We start from the raw sequence: 27,349 nt of genomic DNA, 5'->3' as shown, positions 1-27,349 counted from the left end.
AATGCACTTTTAGGAGAAAAATCCTTTTTTTTATCAGCAGTCAATGTATTCTGTTTTCTGGTATCCATTGTTTTTTGAGAAGTCAGTTATTATTTTAATTGCTCTTCCTTTATAGCTGATCTTTATTTTTCTTCTGGCTGCACTTTTCACTTTTTCTGTTTATCTTTTCTGTGTGAATTTGCAGTTGTAGTTTCTAAGTGTCAGGCGAGTGTATTCTCCTCAGTTCTGTTTCATCACAACAAAGATTTGAAGTGATGGACATGAAAGCCCTCGGTGCGTCACAGCTCTTGGGTCTTGGACAGACCGTATTATAGCTCTCAGGTCTCGAACAGACCGTGTTATAGCTCTTAGACAAATCAGTGTTACCGCTCCATGTTACAGCTCTATTTTATTTAGAAAATAGCAGGAGAATCCATCCTCTAGGCGTGAGGGCATGCCAACCCAAAGACTGCAAATCAGCGTCCAGGAGAGAGAGAGTGCAAGAGCCCTTTGGCTATCTTTTTATGTGTTTTTTCCTCCCCCTGGGCCTGCCCTATGTAAATTGGGCTAGCCAGGAGTGCTATTTGTTCTATCTGAGGTCCTCACTCCGGTCCTCCATTTTGGACTCCTATTTCCTATTCTAACTATCTAACTTAAGTATACTGCTTCAGATTTGTTGGAGAGTTTTGGGCTGTTTTATTTTTCACTTTGGCTGTGCTAGGTTATTGTCATGGCACAGGGGCTCCTGTAGGTACAGGGCACTGACTCTAGAGCATGTGGTCTTAGTTACCCCAGAGCGTGTGATCTTAATTCCCTAACCAGTGACTAAACCCACATCCCCTGTGCTTGAAGGTGGATTCTCAACCACTGAACCACCAGGGAAGTTCCTTTCATGCACATTAGAATAACTTAGTAAAAATAATCTCAGTTATTTTCTCTTTGGGCGTCATCTTCATTTTTCTATTTGTTTAAATATGTTAAATATTTTCAGCTAATTCTCTGTATTAACATTTTTTTTTCTTCTTTTTCATCTCATTCTGACTTTGTACTCCATACTACTATTTTTTTAGCTCTGTTTTCCTAATTCACTAATTCTCTGTTTAGTTACTTCTTAATGTCAACTTAAAAATTGCACAATGTGAGGGTTTCGAGTTAAGATTTATTTGGGCAAAGTGAGGGCTATCCTGGTGGCTCCGAGGTTAAAGCGCCTGCCTCCAATGCGGGAGACCCAGGTTCAATCCCTGGGTTGGGAAGATCCCCTGGAGAAGGAAACGGTAACCCACTCCAGTATTCTTGCCTGGAGAATCCTATGGACGGAGAAGCCTGGTAGGTACAGTCCACAGGGTCGCAAAGAGTCGGACACGACTGAGCGACGGAACAGAACGGAGGGCTATAACCCAGGAGATAGCACCTCAGATAGCGCTGAGAAACTGCTCCAAAGAAGCAGGGAGGAAGGTCAGTATGTTTGTGATTTGGGTGGAGGGAGAATACATGCAATGAAGCATGTGTTTTTGTGTAGAAGCTTTCTGCTAGTCATGAAGAGCAGACTGGCTTCTCTAGTCTGCTAGAGGAGCTAGTCTGAAGCTCCTCATGAAGGATGTTAGTGTTTTTCTGGATATGAGATACAAAAATTGGGCTCATAAAATTGGCTCCTATAAGTATCTGACTATCTAAAGACCTGTTCTGCTTCATTTTTCTTTTTTATTCTCTCTTTCACTTTGGGTAATTTCTGTTGGCTTGATTGCGTCAGGTCTAGTGATCAAAGGCATTCTTCATCTTTAGTACCATGTGTATGTTTCTGACATTTTAATTTTGCTCTAGTACCTTTCTTATGTCTGCTCCATCTGTCTACTTATATTGTCCACATTTTCTGCTGAACCATTACCATATTAATTATAGTTTTAAATTCTGTCTGATGTTGATCTGGGTCTTTCTTAATTTTCATCGATTGCTCTGTTGATTGCTTTGTCTCTTGGCAGTGGATTGAGTAGTTTTTTTAAAAATTCTTTTTATTTTTATATGAGTTACTGTTTTGTATTTGATACTAAATATTGTGTATTAGGGCAATAAAGACAGAAGGTAGATAGTGTTTAGGCCTGGAGAGGAACACATCTCTTCTGATAGAATTAAGCTGGGTCAGTAGTTTCAATTTTCTCTACTGTTACTTTTGTGTTCAGGGCTGAGACTGGTGTTTTGAAAAAAAATTCTGAGTGTTCCTGTTCCACCCTTTTAGGCCTTCTCCGTGCCCTTGTGTTTCAGACAGAATATATCTCCATGTTCTCATCCTTCTTTCTAATGTAGATGGCTATTTCTTATTACTCACTATTTGCTAGCCTGGTGGTGGGGAGGGAGGGCACTTGGGGAGGATTTTTTTTTTTCTGGTCTTTATCTGTTTGGTTGCTATTTATAATCTCTGGCTCATTTTCAAGTTTTTGTTTGTTTGAAGTTGTTTTTTTCTTTATCATAGCTTTATATTTTCTGATAGTTTCAATATATTGGAATATTTGCTGATGTGATTCTGCTACCTTTTATGTCCTTAGTTGTTCATCATGTCTCTTAGGTTTTGTTGCAGTTGAGGTTTTTTTTTTCTTTTCTTTTCTTTCTGTTTATAGTTTTGGGGTTTTCATGGGGGGCAGTTATTTGTGACTTCATATATTTTGAACTTTTAGGTGTGGGAATTCTTTGAGGTTTGGGTTAAAGTTACATTCTTGCAAAGAGGTTTTAGATTTGTTTTTGTCTCTTGCATGTATGTATGTTTCTTATCCTAAAATTCTTTGAGTTTTCTTGTACACTTATAAAAGTCTAATGAATTAAAACTATAGACCTGCATTAAGGATGGCCTCTGTCTTGAATTTCCCCCATCCTCAGCAGGTCTTTTCTCAGTGCCAAGCAGTTTCACTTCCTCTCCTTTCTGCAGGATAGACTTAAACCTTGCAGTGAGGATGTAGCTCTTTGAGATGAGTGAGTCTCTTATGCATTCCCTGTCTTTGGTGGATTCTCTGTCAAAGTGGAAAGTCTTGCCTTTAAAGTTGAGAAATCATCTGGTAGATTGGGTCTTTGTTGCTAGCCTACTTCCTGGTATTTTGCCTTCACTTCGTTCTTTGTATTTGGATTCCTACTTTTGTGCCATTTCAGTATGTGTTTACGAGATTTCACTTTTTAAATCTAATCTCACGTTTCAGTTGTATTCAGCTAGAGTTTAATCTTTTATACATTGTTTGCTTTTTTCTTTTCATTTGGTACTTTCCCCCACATTGTTGAGGCTTAGAAACTCCTTTCCTAATTTTAATTTACTACTGTTTCTATCTTGAAAATCCTTTATCATTTAAATCACTGTTTTTGCTAGATAAATGTTAGATATTAAAAGATCTAAGAATCATTATACTGGAATTTCACCTAAATAATCTAGCATATCCTGTGGGATAGGATGGTATGAAGACAATGAACTTTTTAGTCATACTTAGTTTTTTGAATTGTTACTCATCCATTAGTGTGAAATAAAACGTTTTATGAGGCTCCATACCATCTGTTAACAGAAAGAGTAGCTATGTTGTGAGCCTTAAAGGATATAACTTACAGTTTCTGATACTTGGCCTAGTGTAGTGATTAAGATCATTTTTAGAAAAGGAAATTGAATCTCAAAGAGGTGACATGTATTTGCTGCTGCTGCTGCTAAGTTACTTCAGTCGTGTCCAACCCTGTGCGACCCCATAGATAGCAGCCCACCAGGCTCCCCCGTCCCTGGGATTCTCCAGGCAAGAACACTGGAGTGGGTTGCCATTTCCTTCTCCAATGTATCAAAGTGAAAAGTGAAAGTGAAGTCACTCAGTTGTGTCTGACTCTTCGTGACCCCATAAACTGCAGCCTACCAGGCTGCTCTATCCACAGGATTTTCCAGCAAGAGTACTGGAGTGGGTTGCCATTGCCTTTTCCAATGTATTTGCTACCTGTGCAAAATTCTGTGGTTTTGAATTTGACTGCCAATTCCTGTGTCTTCTGGATTTTACCTTTCAGAAAAGTAATATTCAGTAAGTTATTCTGCCTGCCTGTATATTTGTTGAGTATCTTACGCATACTTGAAAGGGCTTAAAATCTTTAGGGAGAAAGAAGGAATTTAATGCCCATTTTGGCAAACATTTTTAATAAGTGAGCAAAGATGAATATAAATATAATGCAGTTCTTATACTAGTATGAGAACTTGTAGTGAGGTGGGCTTATCTAATAATTATGGCTAATATACTTAGTGCTGTAGAAGGGGTGGTACCTTCTTGGGGCAGAGGTAGCGTTAGTTGAACTAGGATTTTAGCCAGGATTTTAGCAGAGGAGGATTGACTTTTAGGCAGAAATAATACAAATGAATGCAAAGGCTTGAAAGCAGTCCTATTTATGAGAACTCTGGTTTGGGTACACATAGTAAACCAGTCAAAGGAATGTCTCTTGTGGTTATTGAAGAGATGGCAATTGAGATGTTCTTACATGATTGGTAGTATTTCAGCATATGAAGATAAAATGGATAGGATAACAAATTGAAATAGGTAAAGTTGCTTAGCAGAATGTAAGTTATTTATGTATCAGTTCAGTTGCTCATTCATGTCTGACTCTCTGCGACCCCATGGACTGCAGCATGCCAGGCCTCCCTCTCTGTCACCAACTCCTGGGATTTATTCAAACTGATGTCCATCAAGTTGGTGATGCCATCCAACCATCTCATCCTCTGTCATCCCCTTCTCCTCACGCCTTCAATCTTTCCCAGCATCAAGGTCTTTTCAAATCAATCAGTTCTTTGCGTCAGATGGCCAAAGTAGGGAACCATGAATAGTCACAGTGGCTTGACTGCTACTTACTCCTGAACACTCACACTGGAAACAGAACAGTTTAGACATTGATTCTTTCTGAGAAATCATCAGAAAGTTTTGCATATCTCATTGAAGCTTTTATGTGAGAGGATTTTTTGTGGGGAGGAGGATGTGGGAGCAGTTTCTCCAGACTTCCTTGTGTAAGATAAAGTGCTAAAAATATTTCGGCAATGGAGCAAATATGGCTTGGGATATCAAATGTAATAGTTTAAAATTTATTTGGTATCCATTAGAGGTCCATTGTAGCATTTTGAACAGGGGATGACATACTGTTCATAAAACTAGGTGATTTACCTGACTGTGCCAGATGGAATTGAAGAAGATCATGACAGAAGCAGTAAGTTTAGGACTGAAGTGATTAAGGCTTGACTAAGGAATGGTGGTAGTGGGAATGAAAAAAAAGGCATCATGAAAGGGATTTCTAAAAAAAATTTGACAGTTTTGAAGAAATGATTGAAGATAAGATTTGGAAGACAAGCAGAGGAGTTGGAAATGTTGAAATTTCATTCTTGGATGACTAGGAAATTTTTGATATCAACAAGTGATACAACATTAGCAGGAGAAGTAGTTGTGGGAAAAAGCTGAAATTGTTGTTTGTTATTTATTGAATGTGAGTTTAATTATAAGTCTGCTTTAGAACATGTCATTATGCCTTTGGAAAAGTGATTTTTTAAATTGTGTAATTTGTAATTTTTAGTAGATAGGCAAGGTAGTCTTTTTCTTTCCTTCCAGTTTTATTGAGGAATAATAATAAATATTTAATTATCCTTCCAGTTTTATTTATTGTATATATAAATTTATACAATTTACATATAGCACTGTATAAAGTGTAAGGCATAATGATTTGACTTACATCATGAAATGATAAAGCACAATAAATTTAGTGACTGACCATCATCTCATGTAGATAGAAAGTTAAATAGAAAAAAATGTTTTTCTTGTGATGAGAATGTTTAGGATTTACTCTTAACAGCTTTCATATATAACATGTGTGTCACTCAGTTGTGTACAATCGTGTGTATTTATCGTGTTGACATCACATCCCTAGTACTTGTCTTATAACTGGAAGTTCCTCCTTTTTTTTCTTTTTTAAAATCTATTTTAATTGGAGGATAATTAAAATATTGTGATTTTGTCATGCATCAGTATGAATCAACCATAGTTATACATGTGTCCCTTCCACCTCCCCCCAGTCTATCCCTCCAGATTGTCACAGAGCACTGGCTTTGGGTGCCCTGCGTCATACATCAAACTCACACTGGTTATCTATTTTACATATGGTAACATATATATTTCAGTGCTCTTCTCTCAATCATCCCACTTTCTCCTTCTCCCACTGAGTCCAAGGTCTGTTCTCTGTATCTGTGTTGCCTTTGCTACTCTGTTTGTAGGATCATTGGTACCATCTTTCTCGATTCCATATATATGCATTAATTTACAGAATTTGTCTTTCTCTTTCTGACTTGCTTCACTTTGTTTAATAGTCTCTAGATTCATCCATCTCAGTAAAACTGACTCAGATATGTTCCTTTTTATAGCTTTTGAGTAATATTCCTTTTTCATTCTCATACTTTTGAGTAATATTCCATTTTGTATATGTATGACAACTTCCTTACCCATTCATCTGCTAGTAGACATCGAGGTTGCTTCCATGTCCTAGCTATTGTAAATAGGACATGTTCGCTGCTGCAGTGAACTTTGGGATACATGTCTTTTCCAATTCTGGTTTCCCCAGGGTATATGCCCAGTAGTGGTATTGCTGAGTCATGTGGTAGTTTTATTCCTAGTTTTTTTTTAAGGAAACTTCATACTGTTCTGCATAGCGGTTTTATCAGTTTGCGTTCCCACCAGCAGTGTAAGAGGGTTCCATTTCTCTACAACCTCTCCAGCATTTATTGTTTGTAGACTTTTTGATGATGGCCATTCTGACCGGTGTGAGATGATTCCTCACTGTGGTTTTGATTTGCATTTCTCTAATAATAAGCGATGTTGAGCATCTTTTCATGTGTTATTGGCCGGCCATCTGTATGTCTTCTTTGTGTAAGTGTCTGTTTAGGTCTTCTGCCCACTTTTTTGATTGGCTTGCTTGTTAAGCTGCATGAGCTTAACAAGCTGCATGAGCTGCTTGCATATTTTGGAGATTAATTCTTTGCAGATGTTTCCATTGTTATTATTTTCTCCCATTCTGAGTGCCATCTTTTCACCTTGCTTATAGTTTCCTTTGTTGTGCAAAATCTGTTAAGCTTAATTAGGTCCCATTTGTTTGTTTTTATTTCCATTACTCTGGGTTGTAGGTCATAGACGATCTTCTGTGATTTATGTCAGAGAATGTTCTGCCTGTATTTTCTTTTAAGACTTTTATAGCTTCTAGTCTTACATTTAGGTCTTTAACCCATTTAGAGTTTATTTTTGTGTATGGTGTTAGAAAGTGTTCTAATTTCATTCTTTTACACATAGTTCACCAGTTTTCCCACACCACTTGCTGAAGAAACTGTCTTTTCTCCATTGTATATTTTTGCCTTTTTGGTCAAAGTTAAGGTGTCCATAGGTGCAAGGATTTATCTCTAGGCTTTCTGTTTTGTTCCATTGATCTATTTTTCTATTTTTGTGCCAGTACTATACTGTTTTGTTGACTGCAGCTTTGTAGTATAGTCTGGATTTGGGAAGGTTGATTCCTCCAGTTCCATTCTTCTCCCCTTAGCCCTCGTCTCTAGGAACCACAAATCTGATTTCTTTTACTGTGTGTTTGTTTTTGAAGTATAATCAGCCCAGAACACTTAGGTTGAACTCACCTAAGTGTTAGGTAAGTTCCTCTTACCCAAAGTAGTGATTTGGTATTTCTATACATTTCAAAATAATCACTACAATAATTCCTATTACCATCTGTCACCATACAATGTTATTACATATTTATTAACTATATTCTTCACCCTGTGCATTTCATATCCATGAGTCATTTATTTTACAGCTGGACGTTTGTACCTGTTAATATCCCTTACCTATTTCTATCCTTCCCCTCCTCCCCTCCCTTGGCAGTATAGACTTGTATCAGTGGCATAAGTTTTGGAAACAGGCTTGTATTCTAGATCACCTTTAGTAAGTACCACTGTAATGAGACTGGGAAGTCACTGATCTTTTTGGATTTTCCCTTGTTCGCCTTTAAATTGGAAATAGTAATACCTGATTACAGGGCTGTGTAAACTGTATAGTATAATGTATATGCATGCTGGCCTAAAGCCCTCAGTAAATGTTAGTTTTCCCTTCCTCCTTAGAAGATGCCAGCCTTAGTTACTCTTGACTGTTTTCACACATTAAGATGGACATCAAAGAATAACACATAAGGCGTTTTTGTTTCATTGTTTAGCAGTTCACTGAAGGCATAACCATGATTGTTTGCTAAATAAAATATGTGTATAAAGAGGCAGTTTGTAATTAGACTAACTCAGATGTTGTGATTATTAAATGTGTAGGTGTAGTTAACAGCCTTCATTTCTGGTAAGTGACTTGACTTAGGAGGATGTATGCTCATGTAAGCAAGAGACTATTTCCTGGGAGGAAATTGTGGTCTCCAGATCTTTATAATGTCACCTTTAATCTTTTTGTACTCATGAGCCTTGTCCTATACAGACTGTTTTTCTTGAGGCAGTTTCTTGCTTGAAGTAAATGAAGCCTCCTTATGAGCCTGTTAAAACTTCACAGACTGTCAGTAATATGGAAAAATTGGATGTTTAATCAGGAATGTGAACATGTGTTTCAGGTAGAGAATTCCAAAGATAATGAAGATAATATTCTACAAAGAGAAATTCCTGCCAGACAGTCTCGAAGAAGGTTTCGGAAAATTAATTGTAAAGGAGAACGCCAGACTATTACTGATGATGTGGACATTAACAGCTATCTTTCTGTGAGTATATTTAGGAACATTTCATTGATATTCCTTAATGTTCATATACAGTATGACCATACATATTTTTGGTAATATCAGCATATATTTTTGGCAATGTCAACACTTGGGGTTCTACACATAAAAGTTTGGGTCATGTACAGATATCTATATAATTTTTAAAAATGTTTCTGCTGTGTTGACTTTGATGGAAATACTCTTACCAGTGGGGTATTTATTTTTGTTTAAATGGTGTAAAAGAATATTTTTAATGTATCTTTTTAGACATGCTTGTGGATTTTCTTACCTTTTGGTTGCTTATACAGTGTGCCCTGAGTGTATGTGTGCCCAGAGAACTCAGAAAATAGACTTATTTGGTAGCTTTTTTTCTTTTATGCACTAAGGCATAACAAAAGAAAGAAAAAAATGTCAGTTCTTCCCTTCAGGTGTGGGGCAGTTATGCTACTGTATGCTAGTGCAGAAATACATACAAGTGTTAAAAGTATGTTTTCACAGGCAAATACTGAAAGATGATGATGAAATAAACAACTTTCATAAAACCAGAAAATCTTTTTAAGTCTTTAGTATTGTAATGATAGATGCTGCTTTTCAGATTGAAAAGTATTGGGTTGGCCAAAAAGTTTTTTCAGGATTTCCCGTATGATCTTACGGGAAAAACTTGAACAAACTTTTTGACTAACCGAATAGTTGAATCAAGGAATAAGGATAATTTAAGAAAGAATAAATCCAGGTGTGTTTTATAAGTTTTCAAATGAAACTTGATTCTCCAAAATATAAAAACAGCCTAGAGATTTAGGGTATCAAAATTCCCAAGGGTATATGTTCTTTTGGTTGTCAGAAACAGAATTTCATTCCATCTTAGAAATAAGGAGGATTAGTTGGGGAGTTGTTTGTGTTAGTGTGTTAAATTTGAGCAGCTGTAAGGATTTAGTCATTATTTGCCTAATTTCTTTGATTGAGCACATTCTGACAACAAGCAATAACATGTGAAGTAGACCTCAAATTTTTTATTACATAAATTTCATTTCCTGTTTTTATTATTTAATGATATTTTTGTTTTGGTTTTTGGCTGTACCATTTAGTTTGCAGATCAGGGATTGAACTCGGGACCATGGCAGTGAAAGTGTCGAGTCTTAACCACTGGACTGCGAGGGAATTCCCACTTTTTATATAGTAACTTTCCCTGTCACTAATTAATTTTAGCTAATTCAAGTTTTAATTAAGTTTGGACTTATTACACAAATGATTCTTATCTATTTTTGAAAAATTAAGAGTTGATTAGTCCCATCACTCAGTTATGGAACTACTGACGACATTTTGTATATTCTTGGATAGAACTTTCTGGGTCTTTTGTGGTTCCATATGAATTTTAGGATTTTCCCCCTAATTCTATGAAGAATTTCCTATGTATTTTGATAGAGATTGAATTGAATCTGTAGATTGCTTTGAATAGTGTGGCCATTTTAACAATATTAGTTCTTCCAGTCTAAGAGCATGAGCAGTCTTTCCGCTTCTTTGCATCATCTTCATTTTCCTTTATCAGTGTTTTATAGTTACCAGTGTATAGGTCATTCACTTCCTTGGTTAAGTTTATTCTTGGGTATTTTGCTTTTTTAACATAATTTTAAACAGGAATTTTTTTCCTTTTTCTCTGATATTTCATTGCTAAAGAAATGAAACTCATATCTGTATTTCAATCTTGTATACTACTACCTTGCCAGATATATTTATTAGTTCTGAAAGGGTTTGTGTGTGGAAAATTTAGGGCTCTTTATAGAAAGTGTCTTGTCATCTGAAAATAGTAACAGTTTTACCTCTTCCCTTCCAGTTTGGATACCTTTTATTTTTTTTCTTGATTATTTCTATGACTGGGACTTCCAATAGTGTGTTGTCCAGAAGTGGTGTGTGGGCATCCTCATATTATTCCTGAATTTAGTGGGAAGATTCTCAGCTTTTCACTGTTGAATGTGATGGATTTGTCATAAATGACTCTTATTATGTTGAGCTATGTTCTCTCTCTACCCTCTTTGGTGAGAGTTTTTTCATGAAGGGATGTTGAATTTTGTCAAATGCTTTTTTTTTTTTTTATGTGGTTTTTTCTCTCCTTTTGTTTAGTGTAGTGATTGATTGATTGATTCATGTATGTTGAACCATCCTTGAAACCCTGAAATCCAGCTTCATCGTTCTGTATGATCCTTTTTATATTTTTTGGATTTGATTTGCTAATATTTTTTGAGGGTTTTAACATCTGTATTCATCAAAGATACTGGCCTGTAATTTTCTTTTCTTGTAGTGTATTTGGCTGGTTTTGATGGTAGTGTGATTGTGACTTACTACAGTGAATTTGATAGTGTTCCTTCTATTTTGGAATAGTTAGATAAGGATGGGTATAAGTTTTTGTAGCAAAAATCTTAATCAGTATTGATACAGTAGATAATTGGTTTTATGACTACCATAGGATCTTTATTTCTTCTGTTTGTATTATCGGCAGTTCAGAGAGATCAGAAGGAATCATTTTTTTTAATAAAAATATTTGATTTATTTATTTGACTACACCAGGTCTTAGTTGCGGCACATGCATGTTCAGTCTTAACTTGTGGCGTGTGGGGTCTCTTTACCCCACCAGGGATTGACCTTGGGCCCTTTGCATTGGGAGCATGGAGTTTTTAGCCACTGGACCACCATGTAAGTCCCAGAATGATTATTTAAGATAGCGCTGGAAATTTGACAGTTTCTTTTTTCACTTGCGAACCATCAACTTTTTCTTGCTGGAGTGCTGAAGGTCAAAAATTCTTTAAGATGTGTGGAATATTTTGTTACGGTAGTTTTCTTAAGTATCATTAATCCAAACCTGTACATCAGATTTTATGAGCATTAAAAATTTTGCATGTTTGAAAGATACTTTCTAAGTGAATGCCGAGAATGATTGAAAAGAATGATTTATTCTTATGAAATATTTTCAGTCTTTTCATGTACATTGCTTTGTATAAAGATGAGAAGCACACTCTTAACTTGAAAAGTTTTTTTTTTTTTTTTTAATGCTAAAAGAGCACTTCTATAACAGTAATAACATTATTGAAACTGCTTTGGGTATTGCTCTCAGAGCTCACAACATGTTTAAATTGCTTCAAATATTCTCAGTGATTTCAGAACTTTAATCTTTGGGGAGGATGTACTTGATATTTGAAAATAGCATAGAGGTGATTGGGAGCAATATTCAGTGAATAGGATGGGTAATTAAGACAAGTAAAAATAGTCTATTTAGATGAGCCATCTGTCTGAATTCTTCTTTCATTTACTATGCGATTGGGACATTTTATCTGAACTGTTAATGCTTTGGTTGCTTTACCTCTAAAAATGAGAATGACAGTATTGAGTTTGCCTGTCTTGCATGATGGTGCTGATAGAACATATGTGCACACTCAAGGTTTAATCAGTTAATGATATCTCTAGGTTCTTTCAGATGTTTGTGCCCTTATCTCACTTTCCCCATGTCATTGCCTTAGTGTTCACTGTCATTCTTTTTAGAAATGTTGTAGTAGCATCTCCTCCCCCGCACCCACCCCCCACCAACCTTTATTGTAAAAGCAATACTTTTTCATTTTAAGAACTTAGGAGAATTTTTTTAATTGAAAAGTATTATATAATTTCTACATTTAAAAGTATCACTTAATCATTTTATTTCAAATTGTGTTTTTCTCTTCTCTCTGGTGTGTACTCCTAGCCCTGTTCTTTATGTACTCCACTATCCCCTACCAAATAATTCATTCATTTTACTTTTATCAGTCCTAAAAGAATCTTTTAACAATGTTATTTCTTTTAAACTCTTTAAGTCTTTTTATGGCCTACTACCACCTATTAGAAAGTCTGATGATCTAGAATATTTATCTGGCATGTAATCTAAACCAGTTCTGTCTAATAGAACTTTCTGCAATGATGCAAATGTTTTATATCTGTGGTTTTCAAACTGATAGTAACCAGCCACATGTGGCTTTTGAGCATTTAAAATGTGGCTTGTATGACTAAGGGTTTTCATTTAAAATTAAAATTTTTAGTTTAAATAATTTATATCATCTCATGGGAGGAATCCATGAGTTTTTCTTGGTAGGATTAGGTATATATATATATACATTGCTGTAGTATCCCATGTATATACCTGTTACCATTTATTATACTACATTGTACTTTTTTTTTATTCAAATGGCTGTTTCTCCCATCAGAGTTTACATGCTTTGAAAATGTGAACCATCATGCTTATGTTCCTCCAAGCATATTGCTTGTTAAGAAAATAGAGTGCCTGTTTTTATAAGCTTGTTGAGGTTTCTTGTGTAACTTTGGGCAAGTTTTGTATCCTTCTTAGTGATTTTATATGTATAAGAGGCTCTGCTCAGTGTCTTGTGCATTGAAAAACATGCAGTAATGTCAACAATTCCTGTTTCTGTTACTATTATTTAAAATACTCAAAAAATATCTTTGTTCCTAACAAATTAATTTTATTTATTGATTCCTGGCTATAAAACATGTTTACCAAAATACATATAAATGTAAAGATAACTGAAAAATGTAAGATAAAGTATCAAAGGGAGAAAAAAGGTAGGAAATATAAAATCAGGCAGGCAGCAATCATCCACCTATGCTTTTCACAATTTTCTTGTAGCCTGTACTCGCTATGGTTCACTTTAAATAATTTCTTTTTTCAACCCTACAAGATAGAGTGCTTATATAAATGTATATGAAAGTCACTGAATTAATTGCCTTACTATATACTGATGACTGGTTTTGGAATTATCGACTTGAAGAACTTTTTTCTTTTAGTAATTAACAAGGTCAGTAGTTTAGCTCAGGTGTCTTAAAATGTAGTTTACAAAATGGGACATGGGAAGAAAATAGTAGTTTATGTGTAATGTAATTATCTTAGGTTTTTGTGGATTTTTTCTGTTTATTTACAGTGAACACAAAGCATTTTTGCTGGTACTACATGTATTAATTAACGCATGTATAAATTCACATGTATTAATTTATAAATGTTTATTAACCATGTTTTACATGTATTAATTTATAAATAGATTATATATTTTAGAATACATGTATTATGTGTTAACAAATTATATATTGGTAATACATGTATTAATTTATAAATAAGTTATATATCTTAGAAATATAGCTCAGAAATATTTAATTTTTAAAGTAATGAGATTAATTAATATATAAATCCCTTTCTCATGTGGCCCCAGCCTACCTTTTCAGCCTTTTGGCCCCATTGTTTTGTAGATTGTTCCTTCCTTTGGTTCTTCTCTAACCCTGGAAGTTTCTTACAGTCTTCTTTAGTTAATGTAATTCTGTCCTTTGATGATTCAGTTTGAATCTTAGCTCTCTATTTGCTCCTTTTATCCAGAATGGTCTTCCACCATGTCCTCCTGACAAAGTCCTGCTCAGTCCTACAACTCCAGTCATCCATGAACTCTTTAGAGAAGCCTTCCCTAACACTTTCATGTTCCTAGACTGTGCTGCTTCTACTGTGCTTGCATGTTCCTAGACTGTGCTTCTTCTGATTGAAGTAGAACCCATAAGATGATATACATACTTACATGCATTTGCTCATAATTATGTTCTCTTCTGAAGACAGAGTAGTGAAAGCCGCTCAGTCATGTCCTACTCTTTGCAACCCCATGGGCTATAGCCTGCCAGCCTTCTCTATTCATGGAATTCTCCAGGCAAGAATATTGGAGTGGGTAGCCATTCTCTTCTCCAGCATATCTTCCAACCCAGGGATCGAACCCAGGTCGCCTCCATTGCAGGCGGATTCTTTACTATCTGAGTCACCACAACTTACTTAAGAATTTCTTAAGTGTATGTGCTTTTTATAGAAAGTTGACTACTGTGTTTTAAATAACCTACAGTGGTGAACATTTTTCATAGGTAATGAGTTGAATTTTTAATTGTCGTTCAGTCATTCAGTCATGTCCAACTCTTTCAGACCCCATGGACTGCAGCACACCAGACTTCCCTTTCCTTCATTGTGTCTTGGAGTTTGCTCAAATTCATGTGCATTGAGTCAGTGATGCTGTCTAACTATCGCATCCTCTGCTGTTTTGCTCACCCCTCTTTACATGTTTTCTTCCACCCAGTTCATTGTTTTAGCATAGTATGGCAGGTGGTAAGCATGGTATGATACTCTAAAATCTACTGTTTCATTTTAGGCTCACAAATTGCCAATGCAACTAGCGCTTCTTACTCATTTGCTGCTTATGTAATTGTGCTTTATATTCCTTGCTCTCCTGCAGTGCTCCATGTTTTATTTGGATTTATAGTGTACAGAGAGAGATTTAAGACATTTGTCAGTGCTCCTGAATAAGAGTTCGAATGTGATCGCTGAGATCACCTCATGGAATGAGTCTTAGTCCGTTTAGGCTGCTATAACATGGTAGCAGACTGAGTGACTTAAAAAATGACAGAACTTTATTTCTCACAGTTAGGAAGGCTAAGAAGACCAAGATCATGGTACTAGCAGTCATGTTCAGGTTCTGGTAAAGGCCCTCTTTTGGATCAGTAGACTGCTTACCTCTTGCCTTCTGCTCACATGGTGGAAAGAGCTAGGGAGCTTTGTGGAGCCTCCTTTTTAAGGGCACTAACCCTAGTCATGAGGGCTCCTTCCTTATAACCTAATCACCTTCTATAGACTGCACCTCCTTATACCATCATCTTGAGAATTAGAATTTCAGTATGTGAATTATGCAGGATCACAGACCGTCATAGGGGCATCTCAATATTTGTCTCAGGACCACCCATTTGGACTTTCAAATCAATTACATCCTTGAAATGGGCAGGTTTATAAGAGCCAGATCCCTCAGTTTAATATGATATAATAGACGTTAAACTAGGAATCAGATGGTATGAATTCCTTTTCTATTTCAAGTGCTAATTTTCATTGTTTTTAAGACCCTCAGTCCCTGCATCATGTATAGGAATTGAACTAGCTACCAAGGCCCTTTTAACTGTGGACTGCCAGCCCCTTTCTGTGTCTACATGGTAGAACAGAGCTGGGAAGCTCCCTGAGGCATTTTTTATACAGGCATTAATCCCAGCTCCAGCTTCCCCAGTGGCTCAGTGGTAAAGAATCTGCCTGCAGTACAGGAGCTACAGGAGACACAGGTTCAATCCCTGGGTCTGGAAGATCCCCTGAAGTAGGGCCTGGCAACCCACTCCAGTGTTCTTGACTGGAGAATCCTATGGACAGAGGAGCCTGGTGGGTTACAGTCCAAGGAGTCACAAGGAGTTGGACATGACTGAAATGACTTAGCACTTACATGCAATCCTAGTTCCAGATCTCTCATGGCCTAATCACCTCCCAAAGGCCCCACCTCCTAATGCCATAATTTTGGAGATTAGATTTTTAACATTGGAATTTGTAGGAGGAGGTAAGGGGGTCGGGGAGAGGGGTGGGGGAGATGCAGGCCTTTAGACCATAGCAGAGCACCAGTGAACAACTAGTAAATCATTTATTCAATTCAAAATGGAGGGAGTATATGCACTCTTGTTGCATATATTATCATAATTTCAAGTTTGATCTGCTAAAGTCATAGTCACTGATTGATAAAGAAACTGTTCAACAATGTGAACTTTCTTTGTACACTTGATGGCTCCTGATTGTTCTTAATTAAATATTTTGTATTTGGTAAATACTTGCAGAATGAAAGGATAAGTGAGTAAACAATCTTCTATCACTTCTGAAGTAAAGAAAATTGTATATCTGGAGCCTTTGCCAGTCTGACTTGTGTATAACAAGTGAGTGTTGACCAGGTTACTACTGAGAAATTTGGAGTCCAACCTCTGAGAATCTGCAGCTTTTCAGTATTGCTTTTCACCCTATTTGCAAGCCAAAGTGCTCTGGACAAATAAGTTCTTTATGGTACTTTATACCTTAAAAACAGAATAGGATTTTTCTGGCTTTATTCATGAGCATCTAGCATCTTCTAGGAGAATTTTTATCAGTTGTGTTCGGCGAAACAATGTAGAATTTGCAATAGAAGGTTCTTGTCCCTAATTACAGGGTCTTGAGTTCACACATGGACAGCGAAAAAGCAAAGGGGTGTTACTGTAATTAAACTAAGTAGGACAAATGCCTACTTAAGTCAGATTTTTAAAATTTGTGTGTCACAGGGGGAAAAAAGTTTCTTATAGTAATGTCGAAAAATATATTGTGGGCGGGAGGAGAAGGAGACGACAGAGAATGAGATGGCTGGATGGCATCACCGACTCAATGGACATGAGTTTGAGTGAACTCCAGGAGTTGGTGATAGACAGGGCGGCCTGGCGTGCTGTGATTCATGGGGTCGCGCAGAGTCGGACACGACTGAGCGACTGGACTGGACTGAACTGAACTGAAGAAGGAAATAAGTTTACTGTAATCCTAAAAACCAGAGATAGCTAATGTGGCTAATGATTTTTAAATGCATGTTTCTTGATTAATCATTGATATCTTTTTGACTAATTTAGATAATGCTGAATATTTAGTTATCCTGAATTTCTACTTCTCAAGGAATTAAATTTTTCCCTGAACATTATTTTTAATAGTAATATTACAACAGAGTATTCTCATGCAGTTTCATTTTCCTCCTGTTACAACTTGTATGAATATATCTGTGACTGATTTTTTTCCCCTTAGGATTGATTCACAGTGTATGAAAATTATTTTTCATGTGAGTGTGAAAGTTATTTTTAATGCTTTACATAAATATTGCTAACGTCTAAGTAGTAGTTTTTAAAAAAAATTTTTTATCATTCACCCTGTATGAGCGTCAGGAGCTCTGGAAAGAGGGCAGGGGCATGCCCCTCTGGTTTTCTGAGACAGTTCTCTCTTTTGTTAAGGTGACACTGATTCCTGTGGATCTGCCCAGGGAGCGAGAATCGGAAAGATATTTATCATACATGAAACACTTTACAGAAAAAGCTCTTTGGAAGATTGTTTGAAGCAACTCTGATACTAATACGTGTACACCAATGGCCCAAGATAATGATTTTTTTAGAGCATTCCAAGGGAAATAACTACTCAGACATTGCAAATAGATTAATAATGCTGACTGTTACTGCCTTTTAATTTGATTTATTATCTATTGAGTAACTGTACTGTTTAGCTTTTGTAATATCAGAAAATGCAATATTTAAAATTAGAGAAGTGATAACAAAAATAGTCTCTAATATAATCCAGGAATTTATAGATGGACACAATATTCTCAATAGTTTTTTTAGTGAGATTTCTTTTTTTCATTCATGTTTATAGATATAGGTATCTATTTTAATTGTTGGGCAGGTCTTATTTTTTTGTAGAAAACAATACATTAGATTAAAACTTTGCATTAACTCTCCTTACAGTATATAGCATACTTGACTGATTACTACAAATGCATAGTGTATTTTTTGTGTGTGTGTGAGTGAAAGAAAATGCTTGCTACGACTGCACTCTGTAGTGGAAAGTAGAAGCTTGGTGGTGCCTTTTTATTGTTCCTTCGGTTTCACTGATTCTAATTATAGAAGCTTACATCACCTTAGTTGATGATGAAGGCTTCCCTCTCCCTCTTTGGTTTTTCTTCCTCCATCACTCCCAAAGGAAGGATCATATTTCATAGTGCATGTGTGTCCTGCTGGTGGCTCTGACAGGGTTTTCAACAGCGTGGTGCTGATCATTTAGTGGACATGGATGACAGTATGCTGCAGCACACTGTTTCTTACAGAATGGAAGGAGAGGGTTGCTACTGTGGCTTTCCTTTCTTCAGAAAGGCTGAGGAATAGAGGGGATGCGATTTTAAAGCAGGAACTCCTGAGGGGCACCAGTGATCAGAGTTAACCTTGTTGATGACTACAAAAATTCATTTCAGATGTTGAAGTTAAGCAAGGGACAGGAGCTGGGTGGGGAGTAGGAAAGCTTACTGTGATCCTTTGAAAGGGCTTGTATGTTGCTTCAGACATTATGGTAGTGTCATCTATTCATTCATTTTTCAAAAGGATTAAAGTATTTTTACTATATATATAAGCACATTTAACAGTTTATATTTTAAAGGCCAAATGCTTACAACTAAAATACAGAAATGAGTGGCCTGTGTGTTTTATTTTGTAAAACTGCATAATTTTTCTTTTAATCTTCATCTCCTTTTGAGTTTGACTTCTCTAAACTGTGGTTATAATATTTCACTGTGCAGATGGGGAATAAAGTGTATATGACTGTGCCTGAGATTACTGTAAACCTGATTTTTGTTAATGTTGGGTTTTTGTTTTCCATAATGTCTAGAAATGATAACTTATTCTCATTTTTAATTTTCTGATTAAAAAAAGCTTTTTCCATGATTACTTTTTCTCTATTCCTTTTCAGTGTTGTTACTTATTGAAATAAAAGGTATATTTATAGTTTAATAACTATTAGAATCTCATATTTGGCTTTCTGTACAATATGATTTCAAATATTCTGCTTTGTATTTTTGTTTAGAAATAGTTTAGGTAATACATTTTAATTAGTTTATACAGTTAGTGTAATTTATAATATGAATATAATTGTTAACTATATAGCATTTACATTTTTATAAACTATTTTAAATGGTTTGAAGCTTTGCAGATGCATACATTGATTGCTTTATTTGGTAGTAGTTTGAAAGATCTTTTTAAAGCTAAAGATTTCACCAGTGTGGCTTAGCATCATTATGGTATTTCACGTGCAGGGAAAATGTGTTCTTAAATAGTTATCCTGTGTTGATGATTTGTAGACAATGTGTACATCAGGTTATTCTCCCTTGCATCAGTTACTTCAGTTGTTTGAATTGGTGAGGTAATAGAATGAGCTCCATGATAAAAACTTTTAAGTAATGAAAGTGAAAAGTCATTTATTCACCTAATCATATATTTTAGTTATTTGATAAATTACTGACTTTTTAAAGGTTGCTTATGTTTTTGATCAATAGTTAAGAGAATAAGTCATTATTTCTGAGGAAGCTGTGGTAAAGTGTATCATCAGAGGGGCAGTGGGTTCACATGCTAAATATATAATTTGACCTGTTTGTTTCTTTCATGGTATTCTTGCACAGGGAGATGTTCATGCTAGGCTCACCATACAGTTCCCTAGAATGGCAGATACTATGAGACGATTGGTAGAACAAGGAAAAGGATGATGTCATCTTCACTTCCAGGCCAAACTAAAGGAAAAGAGACTTGTTCCTTTATTGAGCCAGTGTTTACTACAGTAATTCTAACATATGGCATTAGTGGATTGCATTTCATACACAGGGCAGGGTGTTTTTAAAGCAGCTAAGAGATGGCTGTCTCTCTCTCGCTCAGCTTGAGGTCCTTCTTTGTGCGCTATCATCATGATTTATAAAAAGGGGGAAAAGTGCCCTTTAGGATTTTGCTTTTTGATTTGGTTGTAATTTATCCTGTTGGTTCTATACATGAGTATAATTCTTAGCTCACATTGAAACTAAAATGTTCTTCAGCAGCATTAATGTTCATGTACAAAAGTCTTTTTGAAATTTATCTTTAGAAAATGTTCGGCTTCATTTGCATACAAGGTACATTATCGTATTATCATACAAGGATATCATTATCCTGTTTTTAAAAATGACTGTTAAAATTAGATTTTTAGTTAATTTATTCTTGGATACTTAACTTTTTGTTGAAATTCCAACTCGTAGTTTATTTAATTGAGCTGAAAAAATATATTGGTGCTGGAAAATCAACCTGTAAATGTTTTCTGTGTTTCAGGTTTCAAAAGCTAGATTGATGTTTATTTGCTAGATTTAGTTGTATGTTTATATGTAAATTTTGTGTGTTCTTTTGAAATCTTTTCAGAAAACAAGTAATTCTTCAGTTTTATGGAAACCCAGATTCGTTATAATCACTTATTGTGAAAACATGATTTTGTTCAGAATAACAGTTTTACTAAAGTCAGTTCTATTCTTATAGTAGCAGCATAATTCAGATTGGCAGCAAAATGTTGTTCAGAAGGTGACTTATACTTTGCCCAGGGGTATTGGAAATCTTTTGTTACTTTGCGGGTTTCTTTTTGGCTAATAATGAGGTATTTATCCCTTTGACAGTAGAGTCCTTTGTAATAACACCTGTCTGTCAGGTAATAATTTCTCTTACGTTGCACATACTCTTTCCCTTAAAGTGGTGTTAGGTCAATAAAGCCAGGTAGTTCTATTACTTTGAGTTATTTATTGATGTTTTTCTTATAATGTTACTGCCTGGAGGGGTGGTACCTTTTTTTTTTTTTTTAACCGCAGGAAACCATGTTTTACTTTGCTTGTTGGGAAGCACCATTATAGCTTAGTGGAAACTCTTTGTGGTAGTACCTGCATTTAGATGCCTTGTGACAGAATCTTGACGAATAGGGTGGGTACTAGAGGAATTGTGTTTTCAGATTGGAGAGGATGTGACAAGAATTCATTTTTTCCTGTAATTTTTATAGAAAAAATGATGCTTCCTTTTAGTCCAAGCTCAATTTGGAAGCAGGTTGAATCATTTTCTTTTCTGATTGTTTCTGAATTTTGCTTGCTGCTTGTCTCTTTCTAGGAATCTAGCATTGGCTGTAGGAAAGTACCATATTGCATAGATGATTTTTCCTCAGAGGGAGTTGGTTAATGCTACGTGTCAGCTGTTTTGCTTGTGATTTTTTTTTTTCCAGTTTCCCTTTGCACAATGAAATTCTTTTGTTTCCATTTAAATTTATTATTTACATATAAATCTTCATGCCTATTTTGATGTTCTTGATGTTAATTTAGAATAATCTTGAAGGTTACACCTTTCAGAACAGTTACTTGATACATGGAAAGTTTTACAAGCAGAATACATATGTGACATCTGAGAGCTAGGCTGCCTTCTGTATTTGCAGTGCAAGAGTATCTTACTAGAGCTGATTGTTTTCTCTTGGGAGGATAAGCCTATGTTAAATTTGAATAGTAATATTAGGAAATATGGCTTCCCAAATAAAGCTGTGCATCAGTGAACAGAATTAAAAATAAAAATGAATTTAAAAACTGAAACAGAGATGCTTGAGCCAGTTTTTTTCTTATAGAATTTAGCTTCTTGACAAGTCTCACAGAAGGGTGTGTGTGTGTTTTCAATAAACTGCCCTTTGGGCTGCATCTGCAGATACAGTAGCCAATTGATCTAATGCAGTTTCTGAAGGCTTTCTATACAGGTGATGTCATCCTTTTAGCTCTATTCTCCTCCCACTCTCTTTCCTTCTTATTAGATATTTCATCTTACTGCAGAGCATAGAATCAATAGGAGCTTCTCCTTAGGGAGCTACCGTGAAACAGGCAAGGACAGTAGGAATTAAGACGCTAACATATAGTCTTGCTTTAGCAGACGATGTAGTGTTTTTGTACCCTATCATATATAAAATTTCAACCAGAACGTCAGACTTAGAGCCACAGTGCTGTCTTACTGATGCATTAGAACAAGGAGCAATGCTGCAGAGCTGTAAATAGTGCTTGTGCAAAGAGAAATTTTTAATTTTGAAGATTCTCAGGCATTCTTCGGGACAAACCTGTTAGAACATACATCTTCTAACTACTGCTTGCTCAGTGGTTGATTTTTTTTTTTTTTTAACCTCTGATGGTTAACAATATAAAGAAGAAACTTTCATCTTAAGGATACAGTGTTCTGGTTTGCTTCTGAGGCAGAAGAATTACTGCAGTGCTTGCTCTACAGAATGAAATAAGTTGAAGAAAAGACAAAGCTGTCTTTGGAAAGGTTTCTCAGAATCTAGCAACACAGATTTGGTGCATGTTGCCTTATTTGCTTTGATTGATACAGTATTAACTGTTGTGTTACCACTGTGCATGTCTGTGCCAGGTGCCTGAGGAAGCATGTGTATGTCTCTATGTTCTGAGCCAGAAATACAAACATCTTGATTTACTGTGACTTGCTTGTTAAAAGTGAACATTTTAATGAAAACTACTCCAGTAATTTAGAAGCTCAGTTCTAAGCTACTGTAAGCTCCTGATTTCAGTTTGAAAGAAATTTGGAGAAGCTGTCTTTACACTGCAGTTTACACTGCAAATGGTGTATGATTTATAAAAAGGAAACTTAACAGAATTTTGTCAACATACTCATCGGTGTGGCTCTGGTTTGAAAAGGAAACTATCCTTTGCAGCTCAGGAAATGGCTTTTCTTGTTCGCTGTTATGCCAATTGTCTTCAGCCATGGGCCTCCAAAGTAAGTAATTAATATTTTCTTTGAGAGTGATATAATCTCACTGTTACATTTAAATTCTGTTTTGAATTTTAAATGAGCTGTATTATATTGTTACATTTTCTAAACTTTAAGAACTGCAGAGCAGTTTAAAAAACTCATTCTCGTGGCCATTTTTGTTTTTCATTTTATAAGAATCTCTTAAATATTCTCATGTGCCTCTAAGAGGATTTGAAAATACTTTCTTAATTAATCTATAGACTCAAAATGTGTAGTGCATTTGAAGTATACTGTTTTCATACTGAATGATCATTTGTTTATGCCTATTTCTCTACATCTCTGTGATCATACTCTAACTCGAATATATTGTATTTCCTCATTTCCTTCAAGGGTTGATGTATTTAGCTATCTTAGTCCAATCTTTAGTCTGTGTTATACAACATTTTCCAGTAATATGGTACTATCAAATAAATTGTTGAATTGTGTTATTTTACAAACACTGGATAATAATTCATATGCAGCCAAAAGGTATGAAGAATACTCATTATGAAGAGTAATTATATGAAAATCTTTTAATAATGATCTTAATCATTTTCAAAATAGTAGTAAATGAACCATTAGTAGTTTGGAATTGTTCAGGATTGTCTATTATACTTGTCATTTTAAAGCAAGCATGTTAACTTTCAAAAAAGCAAAATTGCTACACAGCAGGATTTGCTAGGTTTTAGGAAAGTATACACTGTAATTTAATAAATTGTATTGTTCAGAGTGGTTATTAATATAGATCTGGAATTTGATGCCACTCAAGTTACCTTTCCTGTTATATAAATTTCAAAACAAAAACAGTAAAATCTAAATTTTTAGTTTTGAATAAAACCAAGTGTTTTAGGAAACACTTTAATTGTAACAGTAACTGTGTTAAGATTGTTTTATGGTTCTGTTGGATAGAGACAGACACAATGGAAGCATCTCTTAGGATGATCTGAATTCATGTCTTTGTTTAAAGGTTGTCCTATTGATGGTGACTAAGGAAGAAATACTATGATAGCATCATGGTGTACTGTTTCATCTGAAAGATACCTCATTGGATATCTCTCTTCAAGGCAGCTTCTGGAAGGACATTTAAATTCACTGTCCTTTTGGCAAACAGCTGATTGAAATGTAAAGAATAGAAAGATGCCTAGGTTCACACTTCATTTGTACTATTATCTGGTAAGGCATGGATGGTCTTTTCAGTGCAGATGCCACCTGTGGGGCCCATGCATTGCTGCTACTTAAAATGACACATGGAAAGGAAATGGAGGAAACCAGGTGAAAAAGATTCAAACAAAAGAATGAGATGTAGGGGTTATTCTTTAGAATACTAACAAAAAATAGCCTTTTGAGATACTGACAATTAATCCACATTTGATTTAAGATTGAACAAGTATAGAAGACCCAAAGAGGATTTTATAAACATTAAAAGGTTTCATTAAATGTGACAGCAGATATTATCTGAGCTAGATTTTGTGATTGTTACTTTACTGAGTAAATTAAGTATTTATGATAAAGTACATGTCTCCTGCCCCTGCCACCAACTCTCATTTCACTGTTGATGGAATTTTAACTCTGGATTGTGATTAATTAAATTTGTGATTAATTTTTCATACTTGTTGCTTTTGGTTTTCTAATACATTTTATTCAGTAATTCATGTATTTTGCCCATTCTAGTACTCAGATTCATTACTTCTGAATTGATTTATTGTCTTGATCAGTAAATAGTTTTAGCAGTAATGTTCAAATGCCATCTTTTATATTTACCCTTCAAATAGTTGCTTATTTGTGTGTGAAATAATAAATCTAAAGTCTTTTCCCTTTAGCACTTTGAAAAAGTTAATGCACTGTCTTCTGGCATCCAGTACTAGAGATGAGAAGTCTGGGATCTTTGTAATTCTTGTTCCTGTGTTAGGTAATCTGCTTTTCTTCTTGTTGGTTGTTAGTTGTATTTTGCTTTGTTTTTATTTTTTATCCTTGATGCCATAAAGTTTTATTATGGATTTTCTAATTTTTTGTTTTCTCTTTCCTTCTTGACATTTGAAGTCTCTCTCACACTGAAGATTCCCATTTATCTTCAGTTGTGGGAAGTATGTTATTTTTTGAAATCAACAACTTTTTTTTTCCTCTCATCACTCTATATATTGGAACTCTGGACTGTCCATAACATCTCTCAGCGTTTGTTTCATACTTTTTCTCATTCTGTGTGTTCCTAGTTTGATATTCTAGCTCATTAACTTATCCTCCACTTGTGACCAGTTTCTGTCCTGCTGTGTATTTTTTAAGTTTCTCAATTTAATAATTGTGCTACTCATTTCTGAAATCTCTCAGTGATGCTTTGTTATAACCACCTTTGTTTATTAACTTGTTTTCATTTTATGAATGCTGTTCTTTGTTTCCTGATTGTCTACTAGTTCTTTCTTCAAGTTAAAATTTTTCTCTTAGCTGAGTTTTTTTGTTTTTCTTTCATGAGGTTGACCTTTCTTGATTGATTCTTAGTTAAGAGTTCACCGTCTGGTCTGTTACAGTTGCTTGCCCTCAGTGACTGACTACTGGACAAAGGAGGCATTACTACCTTGGCTTCCATCTTCTTTCCTTAGGTGTTCCTGCAGTCACTGGTTTAGAAAGTGCTTCCATTTTCACTTTTATACACAGCTAAATCTATAGGTTGTTTCTTTTCTTTTTTTTTTCTTCTATAGGTTGTTTCTTGACCTTTCCCTTATTTTACCTGTCTGCAGCATTTGAACAATTGATGACTTCCTGCTCCTTGACACTTTTCCTTTGAGTAGAAATCAGCCATGACTTGCCAGACAATATGTGATCTCTCCTTCCCTTCATCTTCCCCTGCACTCCTCCTTGTTCACTCCAACTACGTCAGTTTCCTTGTCTCCCTAAACTTGCCAGGTACTCTTAAACCGATTTCCTATTTTCACAAAAACTCTATTTGCCCTTTAAACAAACCCACTGTTAAGTGCAAATATCTATTGAATTCTGTGGTTTTAAAATTGTTAAAAGGTGGGAGAAATGTGTCTCAAATTTGAAAAACTAATATTTATTGTTGTTTAACAGTGATACCCCTATCCTCATCTTTCAGTGAAAATAAGGAGTTAGAAATGCAATTTTACATGCCTCCGGCACAGCGCTGCTGTATATACCCTAGGCTGCTATGATTAGTTATAGCTGTTTCCTTCAGGGCTTTTGAGAAGTTTACGCTTCTGTAAAACAGGCTCCAGACTGCTTTGGGGGCCTTAGGATCTGTTTTTAACTCTCTCTCTCACTGTCAGCTGACACTTGATACTCTCGTCTAGTACTGTATAATTCTGGTGTCTTGCTTTTTAACTCTGTAAGACTTCCATGTTCTTGTGCCTTGACTAATTTTCTTGTCTCCTATATGTATGATTTTCTTCCATTTCATATTCTATGCTTCCAGAGTAATGTGTTCTAAAGGTATATTTCTTCTAGTCATTTTTTAACTTAGCACTCTACAATAGTTCTTTTCTAGTACAGAATATCTAAGCATCCCAAAATGCTATGTCCGGCCCTTCATCTCTTGTATGCTCCTGTAGTATATACATCTCTACCTGAGCTATACTGGTTTGCGTACTATTTCCTGACCTAATGTGGATTACATATGTAATTTTAAACTTCTGGTTGCCTTATTTTCTAAAATAACTTTAAGGTGAAATTAATGTAGTAATATGTCCAGTTGAGTTTTTAAAATATGTAATAAAGTAATTATTAATGAGATTTTACTTTTTGTTTTTAGTAAATCCAAATTTGCATTTTATACTTAGAGCATGTCTCAGTTTGACTAGTCACACTTCACTTAGCCCTGTTTGAAGAGGGCTACCACGTTGAACATTGTGATTCTGGGTCTTTGTCAGGACTCTAGTACATTTAATCTGCTCTTTACCTTCACTGAGAATGAGGTCTGTCTAAGTTGCATTTGTTATTTTAGTATTTTAATTGTTTTTTAAAGTCTCCCCAAACGCATGATACCAACTAATGTTATGACTAGCATTAGATATAACAAAATGCTGTTTATTGAGTAATTAGGAAATTAGACCACCAATCTTGTTAGAAATTTATTTATATATGCAGTAAATGAGTATGTGGTTCTGAAATGTCTTACTGTGAGTAGCACAGGGAACTTAAAGTCTTCGCAATGTGCCCACAAATCATCTTTGTTCTTTGATAGTTTTAAAGTTAATGGATAAGTGATTTCTGGATAGGCACAGTTCCTCTGTAACATGTAGCTACACTTTAAAAAGAAAGTAATAACAATGCAGTTTGGAGTTTAATAGTGACTTTTGAGGAATGATGTTCTGTTGGGGAATTGTATAGTTTTTAAACATTATTTTTAGAGTTAATAGTAAATATTATTTTATACTTAATA

At 35.3% G+C, this 27,349-nt stretch overlaps 1 protein-coding gene across 10 annotated transcripts in view; it reads left to right on the top strand.

Moving 5' to 3' along the window:
* The window catches only part of RAPGEF6 (Rap guanine nucleotide exchange factor 6), a 221,326-nt gene that overhangs the window by 75,875 nt on the left and 118,102 nt on the right, over nucleotides 1–27,349 (top strand). For all 10 annotated transcript variants that reach the window (XM_055430393.2, XM_055430398.2, XM_055430392.2 and 7 more), the window contains one exon: nucleotides 8,593–8,736. In XM_055430393.2, coding sequence (XP_055286368.2) covers nucleotides 8,593–8,736 — 144 coding nt within the window. The remainder of the gene's footprint in view (nucleotides 1–8,592; nucleotides 8,737–27,349) is intronic.

This window comes from Moschus berezovskii, chromosome 8 (assembly GCF_049115385.1).
Source record: "Moschus berezovskii isolate FMDL1 chromosome 8, NW_MosBer_1.0, whole genome shotgun sequence".
Classification (NCBI taxonomy): domain Eukaryota; kingdom Metazoa; phylum Chordata; class Mammalia; order Artiodactyla; family Moschidae; genus Moschus; species Moschus berezovskii.
The sequence above is the reverse complement of the archived record's forward strand: the minus strand, read 5'-3'. Positions and strand labels throughout refer to the sequence as shown.